The 25,369-nt window shown below is 46.9% G+C and overlaps 1 protein-coding gene across 1 annotated transcript in view; it reads right to left on the reverse strand.

The window, feature by feature from the left end:
- Positions 1-25,369, reverse strand: part of MDGA1 (MAM domain containing glycosylphosphatidylinositol anchor 1) — a 146,725-nt gene that overhangs the window by 46,370 nt on the left and 74,986 nt on the right. The window contains exons 9-10 of the mRNA XM_009331073.1: positions 6,224-6,493; positions 2,670-2,821 (exon numbers count right to left, since the gene is read on the reverse strand). Of these exons, the coding sequence (XP_009329348.1) occupies positions 2,670-2,821; positions 6,224-6,493 (422 nt within the window). The remainder of the gene's footprint in view (positions 1-2,669; positions 2,822-6,223; positions 6,494-25,369) is intronic.

Consider the following 25,369-nt stretch of genomic DNA (forward strand, 5'->3'; position numbering starts at 1 on the left):
ATGCCCACCCACCCTGCGGAAGTTGTTGAACAGGAAGAGTTACAGGAGCCACAGCACCAGCCAATTAATAAGCAGCACTTTTACTCTCACCCAGCCCCATTTTCAGCAGCTGAAGCAAGCAAATTTAATTCAAGGGTTCCCAGGTGCCTTGCAATGCATCCTGCTACTTAGGGATCTTCATATTACATATGCCAAGAGCTCTTCATACAAACTGGGGAGAGCAAAATGAAAACCAGCAAAGCATTTTACAACCAGTGGGCATCCAAACTGGCTGCCCTTTGCATTCCAGCTCAGCAAGAGTTAACATCTCCCAGACAGCCCCTCACCACCCTGAGACTGCACTGAGCTGCTGCTGCTGCTGTCCCGTTCATCCTTAAGATGCTGAAGAGCACCTGCCACTGACCACCGAGGCTGGGGAGCTCCCAGGACTGGAGGAGAAGGTGGGCTGGCTGGCTGGGTAAGCTTTTGTCAGCTTGATGCTGGCAATAAATCAGTTGTGACTGGCCACGTGTAAGGCCCGTTTTATCTGAGGAGAATATTCCACTTCAATCCTAGCTCTCTAGGAGGATTTTTGTGCCACCACAGCTAGCGCCTGGAAGCCAGTGTATCCAGTGAGGAAGGCGCACAGGCAAACAGCGGCTCCTCATTCAGGCAGACAAATCCCCTTTCTTAAGAGCTCTCCAGTCAGCAACGCTTTTAAGCTTTTGAGCTTTTCACAGTTATATTCAGTAATGTCACCGTGTTCTGTGGTCCAACGATGGAACAGCAGGATGTGAAGCTTAGCCCAGGCACCCCAGCACAGAGAAGAATGTGTGACAAAGCAGCAAAGCCTGCGGGACGTGGAAGAGGGTGACGGCACAAGGGAAGGAGTGAAAGGTCAGGAGGTGTCACAAGGCTGCTTGGAGCCCAAGTGAGACATCGCAGGGCAAACGCCAGAAAGGTAAGACGGGAGCATAGAGGCAGCACTGGGAAGCAGCAAGTTGGAGACAAGAGGGGATGTGATCCTCTGGGACAAGGAAATGAAAAATGCTCAGTGAGATCTCAGTATGGCACATGAAGTGGAGACCTCGCCATGAAATGCAAGTGTCTATGTCAGAGGAGGGCCAGGAGGAGGCAAATACCATGAAAGCCTTTTCCAGAATGTTTCCTGCTTGTGCTTGACAGAAGTGGGAACAAATCTCCCCTGCTTCCTCCTCACCCTGCCCTCCCTTATGCAGACCCAGGCCACTACGACAGCACCTGTAGCCATTTCTAAGAGCCTGCCCATACATGAGACTGGGCTACAGCAGGGCCACGGTATAACACTCCTCTAAAACATACCACTCAACAGTCACAACTACGTAGTGGTGCTAGTGATGCTGCAAAAGAAACATTAACAGCAGTAACTGATGGGGTATGAACCAAACTGGGGGGGGGGGGGGGGGGGGGGGAAAAAGTTGCACGGGCACTCAGCTTCCTTCATGTCATAACTTAAAGCAGAAATGTGATTTTTCCCTTTTCTTGATCCCTTTCAGTAGGAGCTGAATGAGGAACAGATCCAAGATTACTTTCAGGCACTGTGCAAAAGGAAAAAAAACAACATCACTGGAGAAGGATAAAAATCACAAATTAGTTCATTGAGTTGCAGTGCTGATAATAGCAAAACTCGGCTAAGAGGGAAGGGGTACTATGACAAACTGCCTTCATTATTAGAGGCTCCCCTGTGTCCTGTATTATTATTAAGCACTGACAATGTGCTCCGTGCGGTTTGAGCAACAAACAAAGGCTGTCCCACCCCAGAGAGCTCACAATCAAACGGAAACATAAAACTGGAGCCTACTGTGCAGAACTAGAGGAAAGAGACACTTGGATCTTTTTAATTATTTTGTCTTCCATCTACAGTAAACAAACTTTTCCTTGCAAAATGCATTTGCTTCCAAGCTACCACTGAATGGCAAGAACCACCAATTTTAAGTGTCCCCATTTTTAAAAAATGTTGAACACAGGCACTTTGCTGAGCGTGGATGAAAGTACCTGGCAATCCTGCTAGGTGAATGTGCTCTTTAAAAACAGACTCTTTTCCCTAACCTTCTCCAACCAGTGATCTCTCCAGATTTCCCTCAATTCTTCCTCCCCCCGCCCAGTATGATTTCTCTTCAGACTCAGAAACCTTGAAACGCACTTCTCTTCCCCTGCAGAGTTTATATAGTCCAAATAGCTTCGTTACTGTGACAGTATGAAAGCCCTTCTGCAACACAAACAGCCGATGACTTTTTCCTGCAGTTCCTGCCCAGAGAGCTCTTCAGCTTATTCCCTTTATTTCATATGAGCGAGGAGGTTGGAATTCCACTCGCTTGAGTCTTTGGCCTATAAAATCTACAATACCTACTAATGACTGTGGGGTTTTGTTCACATTAAAACTCCATTCAAAACACTGAGCATGAACAGTCCGATGGGAGGCAGCAGGGCTTTGAAAGCCCTCGATTGTACCCAAAACCAGATGTAAAAATGAACGCCGAGCTGTGCACTTGGCCTGTCTCTTCCATTCGGTGGGGAAGGTGCAAGACCATCAGGGTCTGGCAATTTCATCACCTTCAGCTCTTAATCAGCAAGGAGACATTGATGTAACTGCTTCCTGAGAGGTCCCTTTTCAAGGGCACGTGCTGAGGCTCCAGAAGAGCAGACCTTACCTGCCGGACTTCCAGGCGGTACTTGAGGATGGGATCCACAGCATCGGGCTCCTTCTGTGTCCACTGCAAGACGTAAGAGTAATTCTTGGATTGCTTCTGGCTCAAGGTGGGGTTGGGAGTGTCATAGTAAAACTCTGGGCTGTAAGCTTTTGCTGGAGGGGAGGGGAGGGAGAGGGGGGGAAGAAAAAAAGAGGGAGGAAAGTAAAAGAGTGTGATCAAGAGGAACATAAATTACAAAGAGATGTGGTGAGAGTGGAACAGCTCCGCTCGCCTAGCTCATCCACTTGCCTTTGACATGATGGACACCTTTACTATTGTAGCTGGTGTTGCACTGACATGCCATCATTTTCTGTGAATCACTACTGCTTTCACAGCTTAAACTACTGGGAGGGTTAGCAGCCCTGCAACACCAGTGGGGCATGACTGACACGAGAGAAGGTGGGAACAACTTCAGTTCTCTAGCTGGAACCAGCTCTAATCTTTTCTCTCTTGCTTTGTAGTTTAGATTAGATTAAGGTAAGAGCTTTAAACTGGCATTTCTCCTGTTTCATCTGCTGCTTTACAGAGTCTCCTGCTAACAAACCCTGACGAAAGATCATTTGGCCAGTAGGTCATAGGAAAAGTGTTATTTATCACACAGGGACCATGGCATTAAAAAGGAGACCTTGCTCGTTCTGCATCTCCCCTGCCTTGGCAACACAGTGCTCCAGCCTCTTTGTAACATGACAGTCAACTTGGCAGCAAAGGGGATGCTGACCTCGGCCTGGGGAAAAACAGCGGGAGCTTTTGCAGGGGTGGAGATGTCTTTTCTAAACCCACATCTCCCCTTAAAAACAGAGGGCAGCAGGAGGAAGGGAAACACAGGAGAAATGATGTACCAGAGAGAAACTGGATGGTTCGGAGAAGGAGGGATTTCCCATCATTTCCCCAGCTGCTGCTGTCCTGAACCACTACTAAACAGGATTCGAAGGCTACTGCCACGCAGCCCAGCAGCTGGTGGACTAATGCACAGGGCCCAGAAGCAACTCAAGGTCTTACCCACAATGGGTTTTGCCCTGTTTGAAATTACCTTCATTTCACCGTGTGCACTTCAATTTTTGGCAGGTCCTGTCCTGGGCCAGGCAGGAGCTGGACCTGAACCAAAACTCTCCTTTCTGGGTTCAGGTCCAATCTGGACCTGCACAGACCAGAAAGATGCCTGGGCAGCAAGGGATGCTGGAGAGCAGAACAGACAAACACCATCTCCCCAGACAGTCTGCTGCACCTTTCCACTTGAATCATAGGCCCTGCCATTCTGTGTGGTTATAATTAGGCTCAAAAGGATTCAATGTTTATTTTTTATGAACTCAGATGGATAATATTGATGTTTATTTCCAAGTCCTTTTTTTCTTATTATTTTTATTGACTTGAATTTTTGCACAAGCAAGAAGTTCAGAACCACCTTAGAGACTAATTGCTGCTTATTCAACTTGTATTGACTGTGGAAGTCAAACTTCATAATGGATTCCAAAATAAAATCAGAACTGAAGGTAATCATAATCTTGCATGATATTAATTCCTTATTAATTGACTCCAAGATGGAAATGGAAGCTAAAAAAAAGCCTTCTAATAGAAACCCAGCACATCAAGATACTTTTGGAACTTGCTTTCTGGAAACTTTTACCATTGCTGGAAAGTTTTGTCTTTTGCTTACAGCTGATGGGAAGAGATGAAGGTTATTCACTCCATCTTTCAGGGCTTTTCGGTGTTTGTGGCTAGTGGGAGTGCAGGTGGTGACCAGTATGGGCTGCCCTGATAACTTGCTCAAGGGGAGTGGGTTGGATGTCTCACTACCCTTCCAAAACATCTCAGAAAGCTAATCTCCCATCCATAGAAGAAACTAATCCCATCCTGGGCAGGTTTATGCACTCTGTTTCCAGTACATCTGAACACCTCACAGTCACAAAAGAGTGACTGCCTCCCTGTCAGATAGGAAGGTTTATGGTCCTTCTTTCACAGAGAAGAAACAGAAACAAAAAGTGACTATGCCATATGCCCACTCACTCGGGAAGGCTGTGGCTGATGGGCATTAAAACTCCAGTGGTCCTGAGCCCAGGCGCGGCAGTCTAGCCACTGGATTATTTTTCAGGTTGCTCTACACGCTCAGAAGGCCTAATTCATTTGTAGCTGTCCAGGACACAGGCAGAAATGTCTGGAGCTGAAAAGCCACCATCAGATATCAGTGCCTTGGAAACAGAGAAGGGATGCAGGAAAATAAATGCTTGTTGCTTTCCTGATGAGTGCTCTCTCTAGGGATGAACGCTGCTTTCTGCTGAGGGGATCTGATTTTGTGGGGCACAGCACAGTACACCAGGTGGCATTATGTCTTTGTTACTACTTCCAGCAAGAAATTCAGACCCTGGGAGCATTCCCAAGCTTGCTAGGGACACAGTTTGCTGTGGCTCATAGCAGGATATGGTTTGCCATCACTTAGTTAGTGACATGAGAGTTGCAAGCATATGAAGAAAGGGTAGAGAGGGTCAAAGCTCTCAAGCAAAATCCACTGCCAGACAAATTCTAGGAGATCTCAAGGGGTGAGAGCAAAGTCCTGAAAAGGGGCTCAAACAGTAAAAGTGGTTTGGGCTTCCCCATTTCTGAGAGCATCTCAGAGTTACAGCATACCTGAGCTTTTCCAGACCCTGGGAAAGTTCTGCTTCAAAATCAGGCCTCTTTGGATATTATTTATTCTCGTTTGTTCAGCCCTGACTTGAAAAGTATTATAAATTGGCCCTGGACTGAAAACCCAGTATTTTGACTGAATTTACTGCTTATTAAGGCAACTTCATTGGAGAGCTTGTCTAGAAACTGGTGCCCAAGTCAATGCTGGGGTCATGGGAAAAGCAGATTTAATGATCAGCTGGAGAGGCTAGGTCAGATGTGTGGTTTTAGATGCTATAATTCTGCCATCCCTCTTTGCAGTTGCAGGTGCTGGAGAGGAGTCCCGTTATGGTGCCTGCTGGATTCACAGAAAACCGTGAGCAGCAAATCCACTGATTACTAGTATCCATTCCCAGCTCATGTTTGTCCTAGCAAGCATCGTGACACAAAGACAGCCAGGGGACACAGGGAAGGTGCAGGAATACATAATACAGGTTTTTGTTTGTTTGTTTGTTTTTAAAGGGTAAATCAGGTGGTTTCAGAGCCTGCTGGGGAGATGCAGAGAGCCTTTCACTCCCCCTTGATCAGTACTTATCTACAATACAGGTTGTCCAAGCTTGAAAGCCGATGGCAGCCTCGAGTTTAAGTCCTGTGGCCACAGGCAAGTGGCCAAACACTGCTAAAATGTACCAGTGGCTGCCACTAACTGCCCCAGGTCCATCCCAGGCTTGAAAGACTGCCTGAATGATGGAGGCAGATCTCCCTGTTGGCTTATGGAAAGTCATCCCTTCTAAACACAGCGCCGCACAGAGGAGGCAGTAGAGGTTGCCTGTACTGGCACCAGTTTATGGGGAGCAAGCTTCCCACCTCCATGACCCCATCCAACAGCTTGCTCTGATGTGCACGCTGTGACTTACCAGACACCTGGAAGAGGCAGGTGGAGACCCCCACGTCGTTGGAAATGCTGCACTCGTAGCTACCGCTGGTCTCCCGGCTGACGCTGTCCACCTTCAGCTCTGAGTAGTCCTGCTGCTCTGCCAGGGGCTGTGCCAGAAGGGTGCCGTTGAAGCGCCAGACGGAGGTGGCCACCTTCATGGGGCTGCCCTTCAGCATGGTGCAGCGCAGGGTGACGCTGCGCCCCATGCCCTGGCGCACGTCCTGGAAGGCTGGCTCCACCACAGGGGGGACTGGAGACCAAACAGAGCGACAGACAGGGACACCGTCAGGGAACAGCCATCTCGCTCAGCACGGTCACCCCGGCGGTACCTCTGAGGAGACAGGCACCTATGATTTCCAAGAGGATATTTATTTTCTACTGGGAACCAGGCTTCATCAAACCAAAAGCAACAATAGTTGTCTGACATCCCCTTCTAACTGGGCTGGGACCAGCTCCCACCTCCCTCCCATTTATTACGTAGGGGTGGCCTTTAGAAAGTACTTATCCCACAGTGAGACACTGCTTGGAGGAGCTACCAAGCCCTGCTCTTTCATGTGAGAAGTGCAACTCCAGCAGCTGAGCGCCACAGCTTGGATTCAGTCCTCAGATCCTAATCAGAATACCCACAGTCCTCATACTCGGCATAAACTGCACTCCCTGAGCAGGCAGGTATGCTCCCAAGCAGTTACATCCATGTTCTGGTCAATGTCCGACAGGGTTGTCAGGGACACCATGTTCAGATGGAGGGATACGCACTGGCTGTCCTCACAGAGCACAGACCTGAAGGGGTGTTAGAGGGCCTCTCCCAAATACATCAATAAAACACATCAGGGACTGGCTACAGGGACTCTGAGTCGTATTTTTATCTCTGGCAACAATTCCCCGATGTTGGCAGGCAAGTAATTTCTCTCCATATCAGCTTCTCTGCCAGTAACATGAGAATGGTGATGTGTGGCCACCTCTTAGCAAAGGGAGGCTACCAAATCTTGTTCTTTAGCACTTGTAAAGACTTACAGGAACCTCACAATTTGGGCATGGTTGAGGCAGAGCAAGGAGAAAGTCTGGATTAGTATTGCTTGGGTTACCCCTTATTTAATGCAATGGCAGAGGACTTCAATCTCCACAGCCATCTGATGGACGTGTTTCACTTGCAATGAACTCTTAATTAAAACACTACAGCATAGGAATAACCAGAAGCTCTCCCTCTAAAATGAGAAAGGCTTCCTGAACACGAAACAGCTGTTAGCCCAAATGTAAATGAGGGAGAACAGATTTATAGCAGCTCCAGCACAATCACAACTCACCTCCTCCAGGTTCAAAGCACCTGCTCTTCCACAGACAACTTCTATGCACTACAGATCTACAAAGCACCTGCCTCCTCTAAAGGTCTGCAGAGCTGCCAAGCACAGCCAGGCCCCAAAACCTGCAACACACAGCATCCGCAGCACCACAGACACAGCTCCACCAGGAGCCATGGGTCACACAGCATCCCTGCTGTCCTGAACACAGCCGTGCCTGGAGGGTTCCAGTGCACCAGTCTCTCCCCTCCCATAGCCTGACCCCAGCAAGACCCACCTACAGCTCTGTAACACTAGCGACATCTCCATCTTCACCACAGCCACCCCAATGGTCTGCAGGCATAGCATCCCCTCTCCCAGGGACATGGATGCATCTGTGGGTATGCAGCGTACAAGCATCCCCTCCACTGGGCAGCCCTTGTTTGACAGTGGCTGATTGCTTTCTAGGTACCTGTTCTCAACTCTCAGTCTCTGGGCCCTTTGCTGGACTTAAGTGGATTAAAAGCAGCCCTTGACTGAGCTCATGCTGCCGTGCTGAGTGGCACGGTCAGCTCATTACAGATGGCTTTGCCAGTGATGTGTCTGCGGGTGCCCCAAGCGCTGACTTGCCTTTGGTTCGCACGTCTCCCACCTCACAGTGAGAATAATGTGAGAAGTTGTTTGATTAGACCTAGTGCCATGAATGTGTCATCTCCATCCCTAGCTGCTATCCCATTTCTTGGGTCACATCTGCTCCTTAATTGAAGCCGGTGGGGTCTCACATTATAATCAAGGCCAGGTAGTGATGTATGGAAAAAAAAATAAGAGAAAAAGAGAAAGGAAGACTTTAAAAAAAAAAATGGCACAGCAGCTCCAGATGTACTCAAAGCAATCTATTCTCATGAGGAGGAGAGAGAGGGGTAGGAGAGCAGCTTCCCTCACTGCATCAAGCAGCACCTGTGTATGGAGCTGGAACAGAGGAAGAGAAAAGTTCTGAAAGAGGACAAAGTGCCCCCTGCAAGGACACACTCTGCAAGGAAAATGCCCGCCTGAGCCTCACTGAGGGAGCATCTGGGGCTGGAAAAGGGTCACAGAGGAGCAGGGCCGGGACAACCCAGATGCTTCCTTAGGTCACATGAACAGCAGGGCAGCCAAGGATGTAGAAGATATTTAATCTTCTTCAGCTGGGAAATGGGATTTACTTGATTTGCACTGGGACAGGCTCTGGGCCTACGTTATCACCTTGCGAAGGGAATGTGTGAAAGTGCCTATACAGGAAAAATCCATTACATTTTCTCCTTCTGTCTCTGGTACTAGGAAACACCCAACAAGCATTAAATCTGCAGGTAGTCCTGGAGCTCCTGGGTTTTCTGGAGAGAGCGCTGAAGCAGGTCATCCTATCACTGCAAAGGATGCATGCAGTACTATGGCAAGGGGCAGCTGTTGCTGAAGGCTGCCAATGAATATGCAAGCAAAGAAAGGTCAACAGCAATTACAGAGCCAGACATCAGCTCTGGTCTTCAACACCTTCTGGGGAGCCCACACTTGTTCAAGTAGGTTATACACAAAAGGGAGACCGCCACCAAGGCAGGGATTCAGACTGCAAATCCTAGCAGATAACACAGCCGTCTCTCTTCCCTGGCTTAAACGCAAAAGAAAGCTTGTTTAAGTGAGCCGGTGCTTCTACTGCCCAGAACTGGGAGCCGAACAGCTCCAGTACACCCGAGATGGTGACTGTCTCGGAGCAGAGACCTCCAACATGACCCCTGCGCAGACACCTTTAGGGAGCTGCAGGAAATGATAATGATTTTCCAGGTGCCTCTAATACCCACAAGGAAGCAGCATCCCTGCTGGATATAAGGGAGCAGTATCTGGCTATTTGGGGTCACTAAGCTGCCATGGTGCTCTTTGGGGAGCTTGGGTATCAACACCAGTTTTTAGCCCAGTTCCAAAGGCAGGTCCTTGTCCATTTGAGGCTCCTCAAATGCCTCTCTGTATCTCCCCTGAACTCCAGTGCATGCAGCTGAAGTGCTCTTTTAAGCAGCAGCCATGTTGCAGGCAGGAGGTTGCTACGCTTCAAGAAGGAGGTAAAAAACTTCTCTGCATATACAGGGCTTCGGGATCCCCTGGTAAGAAACACAGCAAACAAATATAGACGATTACTGTTTTGTCTCGGCACACAGCTTAACTCTAGAAGAGCTAGCTGGCAGGAGGAGTGACGAAAGGGGTGAAAAGGGCAGCACATTACCGCTCTAGGCAATGCTGAAGGAGCAAGGCTCCTCCAGCAACCTTGTTAAGATGCAGCTGCTGTGAAACACAAGGCAGGGCAGCCTGCCTTTGCAGCAGAATTATTATGCAACAGGAGAAAACATAATCACTCACCTGCTCGTTAGGAGCAAATCAAATCAGCCAAACACAGGCAACCTACTCCAGTGTGCCAGGCACCCTAAAGCAAAGCCGGGCTGTAGGCAGCCCCCTTGCTGTGAGCCAGAGCAGATGCTCTGCACTGAAGGGTTGCTAAGCTAGCACGGCGTTCACGATGATGAAGGGCAAGAGCAAGGGAAGCACAACAGAGAAACGTCAAGGGGTGTTGCTTTGTGCCCCAATAACCTCTTATTTTCTTGGTTTCACTGGAAACAACCAGGACTGAAATGCTCATCCTGCTAGATGAGTGAGAAATGCAGTGGCTGTTGAGCTGTGGTCAAGTCTGTAAATATTTGTTTTAAGTCTGTTTTAGCCTTGAGGAAGGGAGGATTGTACTTCCTTACAAGAGCCAAAGAGCTTGCAGAAGACACCACGGTCTCCTTGCACTGTTACTGTGCTGTCCTGCTTGGGCACAGCTCAAGAAGGGGTACTCAGCGATCCCTGCAATGCTGTCTGATTGCTGCAGGTTCCCATCAAATTCAAATGCCTGCAGAAGGCAGAGATGCTTCTTTCACCAATGATGAAGTCAGAGCATCCCAGGATGGCAGTGATGCACTATGGCAAGTTTTTCACTTGTGCAGTAAACACAGAAAAAAATTTTCAGCGAAAAATATTTTTTTTCACTTTAAAAAATAGGGATGTTGTCATAAGGCTGCTCAATCTGATACGGAAGAAAGGCAAAGAAAGGCTCATTGGAGTGGACTGATGCACAGAAATCGGTGACAAGCTTAAACACAAACCAGCATCTGCAGAACAGGGGAACACTGAGTGAACAGACCTTGCATTAAGAGCTCAGGCAAGAACTGAGAAGGTCAAAAATCCTAGACACCACAGTACAACACTACTATGCAAGACACATGCGAAGTCTGCTTTCCCACCATAGCTCGAGGACTGTGAATAGCATATCCTGGTCAATTCCCAAATGCTGGCTCATTTTGAAAGGGCTGTCAGAGCTGAGGAGCTCACTCATAACCTGCTTTCTGACTCACAGGCGGCCCTTTCCCCCCTGTAGCCACCCTGACCAGCGGCTGACAACAGCCATCTCTGTAGGCGGTCAGCTGCCCGCATTGTACCGCTGGTCTATGCAGCTGCCACGGGCTGCCGCACTCTCATTTTTCTACAGGGATTTACTTCCCGCAACACTTCTTCTGCTGCAAAGAGCACCATGGCGCAGCAATGTCCAGGCAGAAAAAGAGAGGCACAAGCAGAAAGACGACCTGCCTGAGGTCACACGAACCAGCAGCATCAGACAGAAGCAGCACAGGAGTCCTGTATCCTGACCCATACTTCAGTCCTTAGCCCAGGCTTCCTCCCCGGTGAAAAACACCCTCTATTCTACCCTCCAGAGTCAGTCATCATTTACATTTTTATTTAAATCTAGAAAGTGCAACACGTAACACAAGTGATGAAAATAGCAAGCCTTGCTATATTAGAAAGCAGCTTTATTTTCAGCAGCTCTTATCCCACTCTGCTGAATGACTCCCTCCAAGCTTAGCCATGCAGTCACAGTGCCAGTGGGACTCCTGCTTGTAGTCCTCGCCTTATCCCACGTGTGAGAGCTAATTGACCGCTCACTTGCTGGATTAATATTGCAAAGGACACACAGATAACCTGGTATGAAAGACTGCACTTCGTGGTTAGTTACAATTATTAGCTGTGTTTCGTTATCCAAAGTGGCTAATGACACCAGGCAGTAATTTCTCCCTCTGGAAAGCAAATCAGCACAGGCTGCTATTAGTGCCTTATGAGACCTATATGACCCCATCCAGCATCCATTTAAATTCTGATAGGTACCCTTCTGCAGTTATGCTAGATGCAGTCTTCCCTAATCCTCTCTAGACAACCAAAGTGATCCCAGCAAAGGGTGCCTTCCTTATCCAGCCCCTGGTAATAAAGATGTCACAAGCATCAAAGATACTGCACCCCTGTTTTCACAGCAGGTAGAAAACTCCATGGTTTTAGCTCCAGTAGAGACCAGAGCTCTCTACCCGAGCAAGCGGGAAGCTCTTTTATTGTCACAAGGCTGGGAAATCACAGCTGAGCAATTCTGCTCCCTGCAACAGCACACACACTCCACACCCCAAGAATGCACATTAGGCACCAGCAGTTTTCCATGTGGAGACAAATATCCAGCTAATATTTACAAGCCCAGTCTCATCTGCTTGTTTCTGACAGATGATATAATTGAGTAGTTAGAAGAGGGGAGATGGAGGAAGGCTTGCTCAACCTATTTCAGCTAGAAGCCAGAATCTTTCTTTCATCTTCTATGCCTTTTGCCTTTGCACTTCAGTCTCCCCACGTATAAAGAGATAAAACGTGTATTTTTTGCAAAGTGCTTGAAAGCCAAGTTGCAAGTATTGTTATTTCAAACAAAACAAATTTGTTTGAGTACATTTTCTGCTAGACAAGTGGGTGCAGGGACCAGAGAAGCAGGGCTCAGAGCAAGAAGGCTTAGTTCTGTGCTAGTTGACTGCTTTTAAAAGAAGAGCAAATGAAATGTATTCACTACCAGCTTTTCTGCTTTCCTCTTCTCTGAACTTTCCAAGCCAATTAGCTCAACCAGTCTTCACCTTGTTTTAATAAAGAGGGATTTACTAAAGGATTTCCTCTTCTGCATGATGAGCTGTGCTGATTAATATACATGAGACCCCTAGCTCACTTTACAGAGTGCTTTGAAGAAAGTCCATCCTGGGTGGGAATTTCCAGACCTTCTGCCTCACAGATGTGCCTCCTCAAAAAAGATCTGTCCCAGACATGCTGGAACTCCACTCAGACTCACTGCCCAATTAATTTGTGCTAACAACAGATTACAAAGACAAGTATTCTCCTGCAGTGTAAAGCCACCTCATTCCCATGCCTCACTTACCTTCAAGTGCCTGGTTTCAAACCAGGATGCTACCCTAATTGAAAAAGATAAGTGGGAAAAGATAGTGTATGTGCAGAAGACACATACATATTTGTAAGTGAAATGCATGCTGATAATCCTCCCCCCACCCACATACCACCCAACTAGCAAAGTTATGCACAAGAGAAATAAAGAGGGTGTGAGAGTGGGCATTTCAGAGCTAATACCTTCAATTACTGCCAGACCAATGGCATAACCCAAATCTAGATATTTTTTTTTTGCCACAAACTATCATGAAAATATTGTCTCTAACTCACAGCCAATTTTGCTAGTTATAGCATGGTGAAGCAGGATGACAGCTTGGGTGGATCTGGGATTCTCCTGCCCACCCACATACCCACGAGAGGGGAGCCCTCCCGTGTGTAGCATTGTCAGACCACCAACTCTCCGCTCAGGTTCTGCCTCTGTCTTCTAGAAGATAACAAGATGTCAGCTCATACCCATGCATCTGTTATTACATGCTTCTGTTTAACAAATTGGGCTGGCAGTGACATGCCGCTCCCGATAGCATATAAATAGTTTAGATAATCTTACTACTCAATAATTCATAGGTGAGCTACTCAGCTGGGTAGTTCTGGGAATAAAGCAACTCATTGCCAGTGCAAACTAAGGAAAAGAAAAAAAAAAATCAACCCACAAAAAAGAACCAAATGAGATTCTTCTTCCAAAACAGAGAATCCACATCTTTCCTCTTACTTCAGAGTTTATCACTAGTTTTTCTTACCACCTAACCCAATTCCCTTGCTACAGTTTAAGCCTACTGCAAGTCCTCCCTATAGGTGTTTTTGTGTCCTAGTAATCAACTCTGTCCTATCCCCAGTAGCCCCCAACCTCAACAAATACTAGGAGAGAATTCTTAGTCCTTTTCTCCTCTCCCAAAGTTCTTGACAAGACAATGTTGATGTTTTATATGTGCGTGTGTGCATGTATATGTATCTTTACAATTCCCCTTTCTCTCCTTCCTCTGTTCTTCAGGTGGCAGAAGCACAGCTTTAGTTCCTATTTAGATTTTGTTTTCTCTGGGCAGAAACACTGTCCTAGAGTTTTAAATGCCAGAGGAATCACATGCAAAAAGTTTGGGAAAGGAGAAAATAAAAGCGAAACCTGAATCTACAGCTCTGACCTTCCTCACGTGCCTGGCAGAGACAAGTATAGCACAGGGGCCTATAATGGGGCAGAGATCAACGGGTATCATTTTCAACCTTGCGAGGAGAAACAGAGCTGCTTGGCCCATCACAGCAGAATGCATTCCCTATGCTTCCATCCACAGTGTAAAGAAGGGAAAATAGAGAGAAAACAGCCAATCTGTGATGTTCGTTGTCCGAGGATAGGCCCTCCACTTTCCTGAGAAGGATTTGGAACAACTGAGAAAGGACTGATCATCTCCCCAGGTTTGACAGCAAACCTGGAGCTAGCTGGAACAGGACTTTAAAGCCCAAATTTATCCCATCTAACTTCAGGCTCTTCATTGAGGCACCCAAGTTAGGAACGCCGCTTCCCTCCAAAGCCATGGAGTGAGAGGGACATCTCCAGAGGACAATTCGGATGGTAGGAATTCCTAGCTGGTATTACCTCCCTCCATCCTGTGCCTGCACAGGAAGCCTAAGGTGATCCCAGCCCTCACACATCTCTGCTAGGTGGGATGAATGCAGACCAAAGTAAACGCTTGTGCAACACCTGCACAGAAGTGGCCAGTGCCACCCCTCTACATGAACCCCTCCGTGAGCTCTCAGTGCCTTGTTTAATGAGTTCATCAGTAAGCTGAGTCATAACACACATCTGAAACTTGGGCAGCATGTCCTGCTCTTGGACAGGAGACACCTCCTGTGTTTGAGCTGCTGCATGCCACAACAAGGCTACCCCGGGAAAGAAAACAGACACGAGCCTGCACGTTCCCCATAGCAAATATAGTGATAAATCTTTGGACTCCAGACAGCATCCAATTAGTGCCACTGCTAGGGCTCATGTCCAGAGTATGCAGCTGCCGCCTACAAGGAGTTGACTGAGTTGCCCCTAGTCTCCTATGGAGGATCTCACCTACAACCAGAGGAGCTACCAGGCAGAGGTGACTGCTGACTCCAAGCAGCAATCCAATAGCAACAGGCTCCTATTCCATCACCAGCTGCCTGAGCAATTCAATCGCCTCCATATGTTTAGACCCTTTTAATAAAAGAACCGAAAGTTAAGAGCAGGGAGGCTGCAGGAGAAAGTGCCTCCGAGAACTGCAATCCTGCCAAAATGGAGAAGAGCCCCTACTTTAGAAATGCAATGATTGTCAGGGCCACAGGTGGTCAGAGACTTCTGCTCACAGCTGGGCTACAGCATTACCTCACCTTCTGTTTTCAGTTTGAAAGCTAAATTGGGAGCACTAGATGATCTCTCCACAGCTGCTTTCCAAACAGGCAGGCAAAGCAAGACACAGCATAGCCAAAAGCAGATACGTTGATTAAAAAATCAGACCTGCTTTAATGATGGGGTGGTGGGATCAGAGCTGGAAAGGGGAGAGATCCAAGCCAGAAAGAGCCTGGTAGGGGAAGGAGGGTCATCCAAGGCAATTAAGATAATCAAATATCAACCAGTACTTCTTAATATGTTTACTTTGAGTTCTTTGTACTAGTAAGCAAAAAGGACGCATGGGGCAAAGCTAGACCAGGAAGAGTTAATACAGTGGTTCTCCACTTAACCTACAGAGTGGAAAGAGGACAAGCTTCCCCATACGAACCAGACTCTTCCTCAGCCTTTCCTTCAGGCCTAGTAGGGAATTTGGACCAAGGAGGAAGAACTCCGCATAGAGCAACACCCAGTTCTCCATCACTTCTCTATCTGCTGCCTTGGAGTTCTGCTGCCAGTAGTTTAATATCCTGCTCCACTAACTGTCATCATTACCCCATTTTTCCATCCTTCACCCTTGATTGATCTTCATTCTTCTGAGGAAGATGATGACAATGAAAATGTAACCATTCAGAAAGAGGCTGAAAGGATGCTCAAACTAAAAGATTTATGGCAAACGTTCAGTCTCGTAGATGAAGCAGCTGAGGTCAACAAATATCGAAGCAATTTTTCCCATAAGAATTAAGTAACAAGGGGGTGGTGCATACAGGAACTTAAGAAATGCATGCAATTTAAAAACACAGGATCAGTATATATAGCATAGAAAAAGGAGAGGCAAGAACATTTTTTTACTGTAAGCATTTTTGCTGTCACTCTCTGGATGGATACCTCTTCATCATTGTCATCATCATCTTCAGATGAATCAAGGTAGATCAAATCAATCATGGGTGAAGGACAGAAAAATTAGGATAGGTTCAGGCGGTCCATCAGATGAAATAGCTGAGATCTTTCAGAATAGTGACCGGCTCCAAAAAGGCAGCTGCCAAATAGCCATCATTTCTGCCATCTGAAAGTCCTGTCTTCCCCCTCTGTCCTTCATACCATTACCTGCATGCATTTAAAACGTGTGAATTTTCGTAAGTGCCTGTGTCCAACTCCTCCTCTATTAATTAATTATGAAAAAAAATGCTTTATTTGTCATATCAGTAACTGTCATAGCTTTTCATGAATGTATCTTCAGTGGATTGCTGGTTACAGAGAATCATCTCCCTACACCTTATTCCCCAAACTGCTAACCACCTATGGAGACAGCAGAGGATTTGGCAGTCCCGTTTCTTCAGGCCTGGATGATACCGCCCATCTCAGAGAAGGGCATGGACTCAAGCTATGGAGGACTCGCTCCCCCACTGGAAACCTCATGTCTTCTCTCTACATTGCCACCAAGCTTCCAGAGAAGCAGCAGCACACCAGCCTCGCTGCTGAAGCAGATGCACCTCTCGTCTTTCCCTGCATTAGGAAGAGCAGAGTCACTTCTGACAGCCTCAGGTGTTGTGGGCTCACAGAAACCACTCTCCAGGGCTCAGGGTCTCCTCTGCAGCAGAGGGCACAGGAAGGAGGCCAATGGCAGAACTGGCAATCATTCAAGGACAGCAGCCTGCTCCCTCAACTTCCCCATCTGGCTATCAGCTCTGTCCCATCTCTGGACTTGGACCAGGAGAGGGAAATTTATTAACAGTCCCGCTCACTGGATAAATCTGCTCTGACATTCGATTTTCCAGGCTGCTTCTGTGGCTGACCTCAAACCGGGCCAGCACTACAGGAACCATTTGGAGGAGCAGCATCCCTGTAATGTGTGCACATGCCTACCTCACACAGACACTTTTTCACGTTGACTGAGGAGGACTTAGGCTGCAGCAAAGGCGATATGCAGGATAAGTGGGAAGTACAGACTCTATTTCTTCTCCTGATGCCTGGATTTTAATCCAACAGATAAATGCCTGAAGCTGGTTCCATAAAGCTTCTGTTGTTCACATTCCCGACTCTTCTGGGACACAAAAAGTAAGGCCATTACCTTCCTCATTCTCACCCATTGCATCAAGATCTGAAAGTGGATCCTGGCCTGAGTCTGTCCATCAGCAATTATCAGCCCAAGGGGTTGAGGCAGTACATGCTGTAATGTGGCATCCTGCTCCTTCCAGCCTCTCTGTGATAGATAACAATACCTCCTAGAATCAGATACCCCAGGTGAAAAGGACATTTTAAACAAGTTTCAGCAATGTTTGCTGAGCCATCCCACTCTAGTGGGCAGAGAGAGGGTATAATTCTGTGTACAGCTCTGGAAAGAACCTGCGTGGACTTAAATCTGGGAATATCTGTGGCTAAATCTGTGATAAAAGCCAGAGATGATGGAAAGACAGGCTTCTCTATGTCCTGTTTGTAAGACTCTAGCTGGATCTGTGTACCCTGATCTGAATTCATCAGTGCAAAAATGGCAGAATAACAGACTAACAACACATCATAAAACCCTCAAAAATGCCACAGGAAGTAGGAAAAGATGGGGGAAAACTTCATCTAGCCAGGCCTTTGAGGCGAAGTTTGTGATAGCATCCTGCAAACACCAGAGGAGATAAAATTCTGTACCCTCCATGCATGTATTGCCTATAGGAGTACAAACATGAACCAACTGGGTCAATGTAAGCAGAGAATACCTCAGAACAAACAGCAATAAACCTTTTTATTCCTCACTGATTCCAGAAAAAAACTCATGGAAGATGAATGTGGGATGCAACTTTACAAGTTAAAAAGTGAATGATGATTAATATAGTTTTATGGGTCCTTGGCAGACAAACTGGGTAGTGTTTGAGAAAGAAACAAGAAAAGTAACTGTCTTGTCATAACATCCTCAGGCATTGAAAGATCCTGGCTTGCTTCCACACGACAGACTAATTGAAGATGTAATACTATTAAAATGCAGCCCACATTAAGCAGATTAAAAACATATTAACTGAAAGAGTTCAAAAAGAAATTTTAAATGGGTGCATGCACCACTGAAATCTCTCTAGTGAGAGGGAAGACCTTCTCTAGGAAGACCTCTCTAGTGAGATCCCATATGAACCTCTTAAACTGATGCTATTTCACATCTTCATCAAGGTCAAAGATCCAGCCAGCAGGTTGGCATAGCTAAAGCATATCAATTATAAAGTCACCTGTTCAGGCTGCGTAGCCAACATCACACATAACCACCTTTGGTGTCTGAATGACCTTACATCCATTTGCAGCTGGGCTGACTGGGTGCAGACTTTGGCACAGCTCTAGGATGTGGCTTGTGCTTTGCTTCCTTCCCTCCCACACAAAGGCAGCACTTTAATGTGCAATAACTGACAATCACCATCCTTAAGTGCCTATGTCAGGATAAGATACCAACATCTGTAGAGGACACAAAATATGCAGCAGTAAATAACATACTAGAGAGATATCTCACACAGGACAACTTGGTTTGCTTGATGGAATGGTCTTATGGTAACTGCATTCAATTTATCTTGGATAACATAAAGGTCTGGAAAGAAAACTGTTGAGGAAAGAATGCGTCACTCTTGTTAGGAAAGAGACAATGACTCCAAGAGGAGCCTGAGTCGATGTCACCCAGTGAACATCAGCTTTCAGCTTAATTCTGTAGTCCAAAGATGTCCAAATCCTTGGATGATTAAGCCAAAGCTTACTAAACGTATTGTGAGATGGACATCACCTCTGCATCAGGGAGATCATTTTTGAAAATCTGTTTAATACGGGTGACCACGCTGCCAGAATGTTGTTGGAAAAAAAAAACAACAAAATGAGAAAAGGGCTATAAAAATTAATCAAGGGCTGGAAAACATGCCTTGCGTTGAATGGCTAAAGAGACTCTTTCAGGATTGCATACTGAAAAAACGCTAAGAGATTACTTGTTCTGGTGTCTGAGACTACACAAGGAAGAGACTGCTGATAACAAATAGCTCTTTATGTGAGAAGACAAAGGCATAAACAGAGCTTGTGGTTGGAAACTGAAATGAAACAGGCTTAGATTAAGTCATGACAACTGAACCATGAGAGTAAAAAAACGCTGGAACAACTTACTGAGGCACATATTGAATTCTCTGCCACTTCAATCTGTGAGTAGATGCTGCACTGAAAACATACAAATAATCCAAGTTTAGATCCACAATGGTAAACTCACCTTGTTCCTCAGCTCCACTAGTGAGAGAAACTATGCTTGGCATACAGCTAACTCTCCTGTCTAGTCAAACAGCACAAAATGGTTAGAAAGAGATTCAAAGAGCTTTTGCTTTCTCATAATGATCAGGAAGCTGGAGTCCCAGCATTTTGGGTAGGCAGATTGGAGCACATAAGCTGCTCCAAGTGGTTTTAACAACAAAAAAACTCCACCAAATGCCACAAAACCCAAACGTCTTTCCTCCTCTCTTTAAAACCTGTAGGTAGTTTCATTTGCATCTTTTCATTCATACATGTGAGTTGGTTCCTAGAAAGCTAATCAGAATGAAAGCTTGCCCATTTCCATGCATAAGCTTGGACTTTTGCAAGGCCTCATTACAAGCAGCCCAAGGGGAAGAGAAAAATTCCCAAACCACAAAAATTCATTTTGAGTGTTGCTCTGTTTTCCTCTGACCCAGCCAACTGCCACCATCTTCTCATCCCTTTAGACCCATTATGCTCTTTCCAGCAAACCACCTTAGATGGAGGGCTGCTCCCTTTTCCTCAGGCCCCAGTTCACCATTTTACAGCATATCAGGATGTTGGCTAAAGGGCCTGTATTATGCATAAGCTATGAGCTGCTCAGAAAATCCCAGCAGACCTAGCACTATTAAGCCCATCTATATTGCATTAAGTTGTTATTAGCTACTGCATTCTAGCTTATGATTAGGACAGCGAAATATCGCTTTGCAATCAGCACTTAGTAAGGAAAATCCCCGTTCCTTGCAAATGCCACTATTATTTATTGTTCTCTTGACTTCAATCACAGCCACTGTTGGGAACCCCGGTTAGTTTTGGCACTCCAACCAATTCCTCCCATCAAATGCTCTTCTGAGTTGGGCCCAGAGCTATAGCATGTTTGCAACGGATGAGATTTACTGCTCTCGTTTCATCAGATGCGAGAGCAGGTCACAACAGATCAAGAGCCTACAAAGGGTTGGCTGGAATGGCCTTCGGTTGCCATTCTTTCTTTAGCCAGCAGGGATTTAGCCCAGATCCTTCTTCACCACAGAAATTGAGTCATTTTCAGTCTTTTCTACATCCCATTCATCTCCTTGCAGCTTGGCAAACAAGCAAACAGTCTCAGAAGTCAGCTTCCTCCCAGTCAACAGTAATGAAAAATTTCCATGGTTTCCCGCAATCACACATGACCCTAGAAACAAGGACTCCAAAACCATACAAAATGCAACAGGTCTGCAAGCAACTAGGAAATTTAAGCACGTCTGTCAATTCTTGGGACCAATGAGGGTTTTGCAGGTTCATCACTGGGTTCATAAAAGAAAACCGACTGTTTTACCTCAAGTCCCGGAGGCCAATTAAATTTGAATCAGAAGCAAAAGCTGAGATAAGGTAGGAGCGTGTGCACACACATGCTTATTTGTGTTTGCAATAGAGAGGCAAAGGGGAATGGAAATCAGGAACTATATGAAGTGAAACAGAGCGAGAGGGGTGCATGTTGGAAATGTGATCTCTGCTCATTGAGAAAACACTGTTTCCTGGCTTCAGAGAAAAAACAGTTTCTTTCTCAGAGACTGGCCCAAGTGGAAAAGCACAAATTAGTAACTGAACAGTTGCTTCCCCACAGAAAGCTCCAAAAGGCCCCTATGCCCTTCCTAAAAACTGAACCCTCAGCCTCCCAGTACAGTATCCCAGCACAGAACTGGCAGCGGGAAGACCTGCTGTTTCAGAGCTTGGGGTCAGGATGGTCATGGCTAATTAAAATTCAGAACCCCTCCCAGGATACTTGGTTTCCTATTAGGGCTTCTGTTCATATCAGGAGTGTCTCGGGGTCTTCCCTGCATAAGCCCCCTCCTCAAAAGTGGCACTGCTATTCTGTGTGTTTTGCTCCACCTGCCTGCCACAGTCCTCCAGCGGGGCAGGAGAAAATAGCTCTGCTGTAGTGAAGTAGGTGAGGAATAGCATGGGAGCCTGCTCCTGCACCCTCATAGGTGCTGCTTGACATGGTTTATGGCCCAAAAATCATGGGAGAAAAGCAAAGGCACAGGCACAATGCCATGGCACCACACAGCTCTCTCTGGGAAAGAGGCTGGGGGAAAAGAGCCTCTGCTCCCCTGACAGAGGTCCTGTGTCAGGTCTGACGTCCTATGCTCCCCTGCAGGAGTGGACAGCTGTTTTCACTTCTCTGTGCCTCAGGCTCTTGCGCAGAGGCCGCGAGTTATCATAAGAAAATGAATTGCTTTTTTTGCCTGCTTAGTGTCTTCCTGGTTGCCCTCGTGAGTTCTGGTCCGTGGCATCTCTCTCCCCACAGCTGGGCACTCAACATGCTCATGTCCTGGTCACTGAGAGGCAGAATTTGCTAGGGACAAGGCATTCCCTCCTTTCCTGTCCTGTGACCCCAGCCTTAAAATATGAGAGCTGACAGCAGTTTTCTAACTCCCTCCATCTACCACCTCCCTTGCCTCATGTCTCCTGATGCCAGTGTTACCACATATAGCGCATGCCTTCCCAAATCTACTTTGCTCAGGTGTCAGGAGCAGCTGTCTACTTTGCTAGAACATATATACAAACCTTCCCATCCTCTTAGCTCTCCTATCCCCAGTCTTTTCCACTGGCTTTTCCCTTTCAAATATACCCACTACATCCAACCCATACAAGCAGGTACCATCTTCTCCTCTCCCTAATGCATTCCCCATAAACTCAGATTCCGGTCCTGTCCATCACCTCTGGCAAAGAATATCCCGCCACCCCACGCTCCAGGATCCATGGCTCTTTCTCTGTCTTGGCCCAGTTCCCATGTCCCCTGGACATGTGCTGGTGCTGTGCAGACCAAGAGAGAAAGCTTGGCAACAGCTGCCGTGCCAAGCCCACCATCTCAGATCTGCTGACTGGAAGTAAGCGCGCGGCAGAAGTACTCACAGTGTATGTTACAGAGGAACCTGTGTTACATCCCCATGCAAATAGAAGCAGAGCCAGGACAACCCCTCCCTCCAACCAGCCTGCCTCGATGCAGTCTGGGTACCACCAGCTGTATCGCAGTTCGATCTTTGACACAGGTGGTGTCACCTATGGCCTAAACCCAGACAACAGCAACAGGGCTCAAAAAAAAAAGCCGTTTCTTCAGAACAGCAAGATGGGAAGCACTGGGAAAGTGTCTGACAGTACTTCAGCAGCAGTATGCTCCTGTGGCTTAAAGACAAGGACATGTTTGGGTGAGACCCAAACATGCACAGCCTTGCAGGATGCCCAGCACAAAGTGTTTGGGAGGATTCTGGAGTTGTTTTTTATCACAACAAGTGATGTACAGCTAGGTCCTACAGGAAAAATAGCTGCCATGGCAGAAAAACCTTAAAAGGAGTGTCTGAGTCAGAACAGTACGAGATGTGGTGTTCAGCCCTGAAAGGGCCATGGTAAGTGAGCAACTGCCCACAGAGAGATGACCAGGACTGTCTGCCATCCACTGTGTCTGTACATCTCTTGTCTCTCCTTTCCTGACAAAACTGTATAGCTGGGATGTCTCTCTCTCTCGATAAAATTAAGTTGCTTTTCCTGGAGAGTCTGGCCAAAAAACAGGATAATGGCAGCTTGTGGAAAGTGTATTTGTTTCTCCCAACAATATCTGAGAAATGGATTAGCTGATTTAAACCAGTTCTTTTCTGAACAAACAAATTCATCTCTCTAGGCGAGGAGCTCTCATACAAGCTTTTACTCAGCCTATCATTACAACCGCAGAGGTGTTTAGAGATGAGCAATGAGCTGCACAAAGGCTGAACGGCAGTGCACGCAGGCTGCAATCTCATGCAGCAGACCCAGGTCCCCTCTTTAAGGAGGTCTCCCACCTTCCTGATGCACATATCTGGTTATCATCCTCTCTTCTTTCACGGTCATTTACCCAGGGCACAGCAAGGAGGCCTCCCGGTACTTCGCATCTGACGTGTGGTGCCACAGACTGAACATGCCAGCTTTGCAAAATCTGCTCCCCAGCCTCCACTGCTCCGGTGAATTCTCCCCGCCATCTGGGCCTTTACTCATGTCTAAAGTCTCCTATATCTCCTGGCCACCACAGCATGCAGACATGCTCTGTCAGACCAATTTCAATCAAAGAGGTAAACCGGAAAAGCTCTCGGGGCGCAAGGGAGACTTCCCAAGAAAATCTCGGTGAGTGGCAGCACATGGGAACCTTCCCCACAAGGCAGGAAGCAGAGAAGAGACCAGGATCATGCAGAGCAAGTCCTAACTGCTACACACTGAGGGGAAAAATCCATACAACCGCTTTACCCTGTGAAAGATGTTTTCCTCCAAAGCTGCATACACCAAACACTACAAAAAGCAGCACTGAGAGTCCTGGGGCTTTGCCCTGCAAACATAAAGATGGCCACAAAGAAGGAGGTTTTAGCTAAGCATCCTTAGCCTGTCAGACTACCTGCCTCTCAATGCCACGAGGTTGGCAGGAGGGTAGGGCCCACAAGTCCTAGACAAACAGGAGCCATCCTCTTTTCAGCTACATTTGGTGCAACCCCATCTTAAGACCCAATCTGAAACCGATGTAAGTGCTGTCACAGCCTCCGTCTGCCAGGCCTCAGGAGCAATAGCTGGTAATTGTTAAAACAAATCTGTGGCCAGCTAAGCCTCTGTGGTTGTTACTGTGCTCTGAAGCGTGGCCATTTGGGTTTACAGCCATGACGGAGTAAAACTGATTCCTCCTTCAGCCTGTCCTTAGACTGACAACTCTTTAATTAGTTGTTAGCAGCCCAGGCACTGGGAAGCGGAATGAGCAATCCTAACGCCGTATCACCGAGGACAGGGCTACGTGCACAAACATAAGCTCTAAGCAACTTAATCCCAGACACAATAGTGCAAGCGGAAGGTGTGTTGGCAATCAGGAACAAAACACTCTGCCCTTAACGGGGGGAGCAGGCGGGTTCTGTGTATTGATAGAAACACAGAAATAACATGTATACTTTCAGCTTAGTCACACAAACCTCCGTACAACAAATTAGGGGATAAACAGGGAGGATTTCCATCAAAGTGGGACCCAACAACCAGGTCATGCTTTGTTCAGACTGGTGGTTCGAGGTCATGCGCAAGACTAGAAATTATTTTCTTTTCACTAACGAAGGCCTCCAGGTTTGCAAACACTGAACTTGCAGAAGGCAGAGTTTTCCCATGGCTTTGAATACAGACACACCTTCCCCAGAACATCGGTTCATTCTTAAGCCTCTGATGGTCTAAAACAAACCAGAACATCCCAGAGCTCTGGTTCGTAGGAGACCCCAAGGTTTCCCTCTCTTGGGAGCAGGACCTGTGCCACGTAGAACAGCAATACTGAAGCATGAATGAAAGGGCAGGACAGCCCCAGCCACAGCCCCCAAGTTAGCTCCTGAACTGCGCTCCTCAGCTTGGAGGAGGGTGTCAGGATGGACTTCACTGATTAAAATAATATGAAAATTTTAAACAGTCACTATTAATAAATACACTCAGAAATTAAACCAGCCAAGCCTAAAATTCTTAGCAGATGGCTCCATACTCCAGCTCACATGGCAAAGCAGCAAGACAGATAAGCCAGCTCAGTCACAGATATGGGTCAGCTCTGGCCACAGACAGTCTCATTTCTCTTAGACTCCCTTCACATAGGCAGGGAGAGCTGCAGGGAGCTCTCAGGAGCCAAAAGCCCAGTCCTACCCACTCTGCAGAAACATCTCCATGCCAGGAGCATGTCTCAAGAGCACTTTTAATGGAGCAGTTAATATCCAGGCTTATGTTTCAGAGGGGGCAGGGCACCAGCAAAGAGCCCTGACATTGAGCTATGGCTTCAACAGTTGATCGAAACAGTTTAATGCACTTCCATTTCCAGTTGCGTGGATCCAGCAATGCTTCTTACTTATTTACAGTATCACCCCCTCCTCTCCTCCCTGCTTTGCTACATAGATAACAGGGGAAATTGATGCTGACTATTGCCTGCCTGATGTACAGCATTGCCAAT

Source organism: Pygoscelis adeliae, unplaced genomic scaffold (genome assembly GCF_000699105.1).
Source record: "Pygoscelis adeliae isolate BGI_AS28 unplaced genomic scaffold, ASM69910v1 Scaffold218, whole genome shotgun sequence".
Lineage (NCBI taxonomy): Eukaryota > Metazoa > Chordata > Aves > Sphenisciformes > Spheniscidae > Pygoscelis > Pygoscelis adeliae.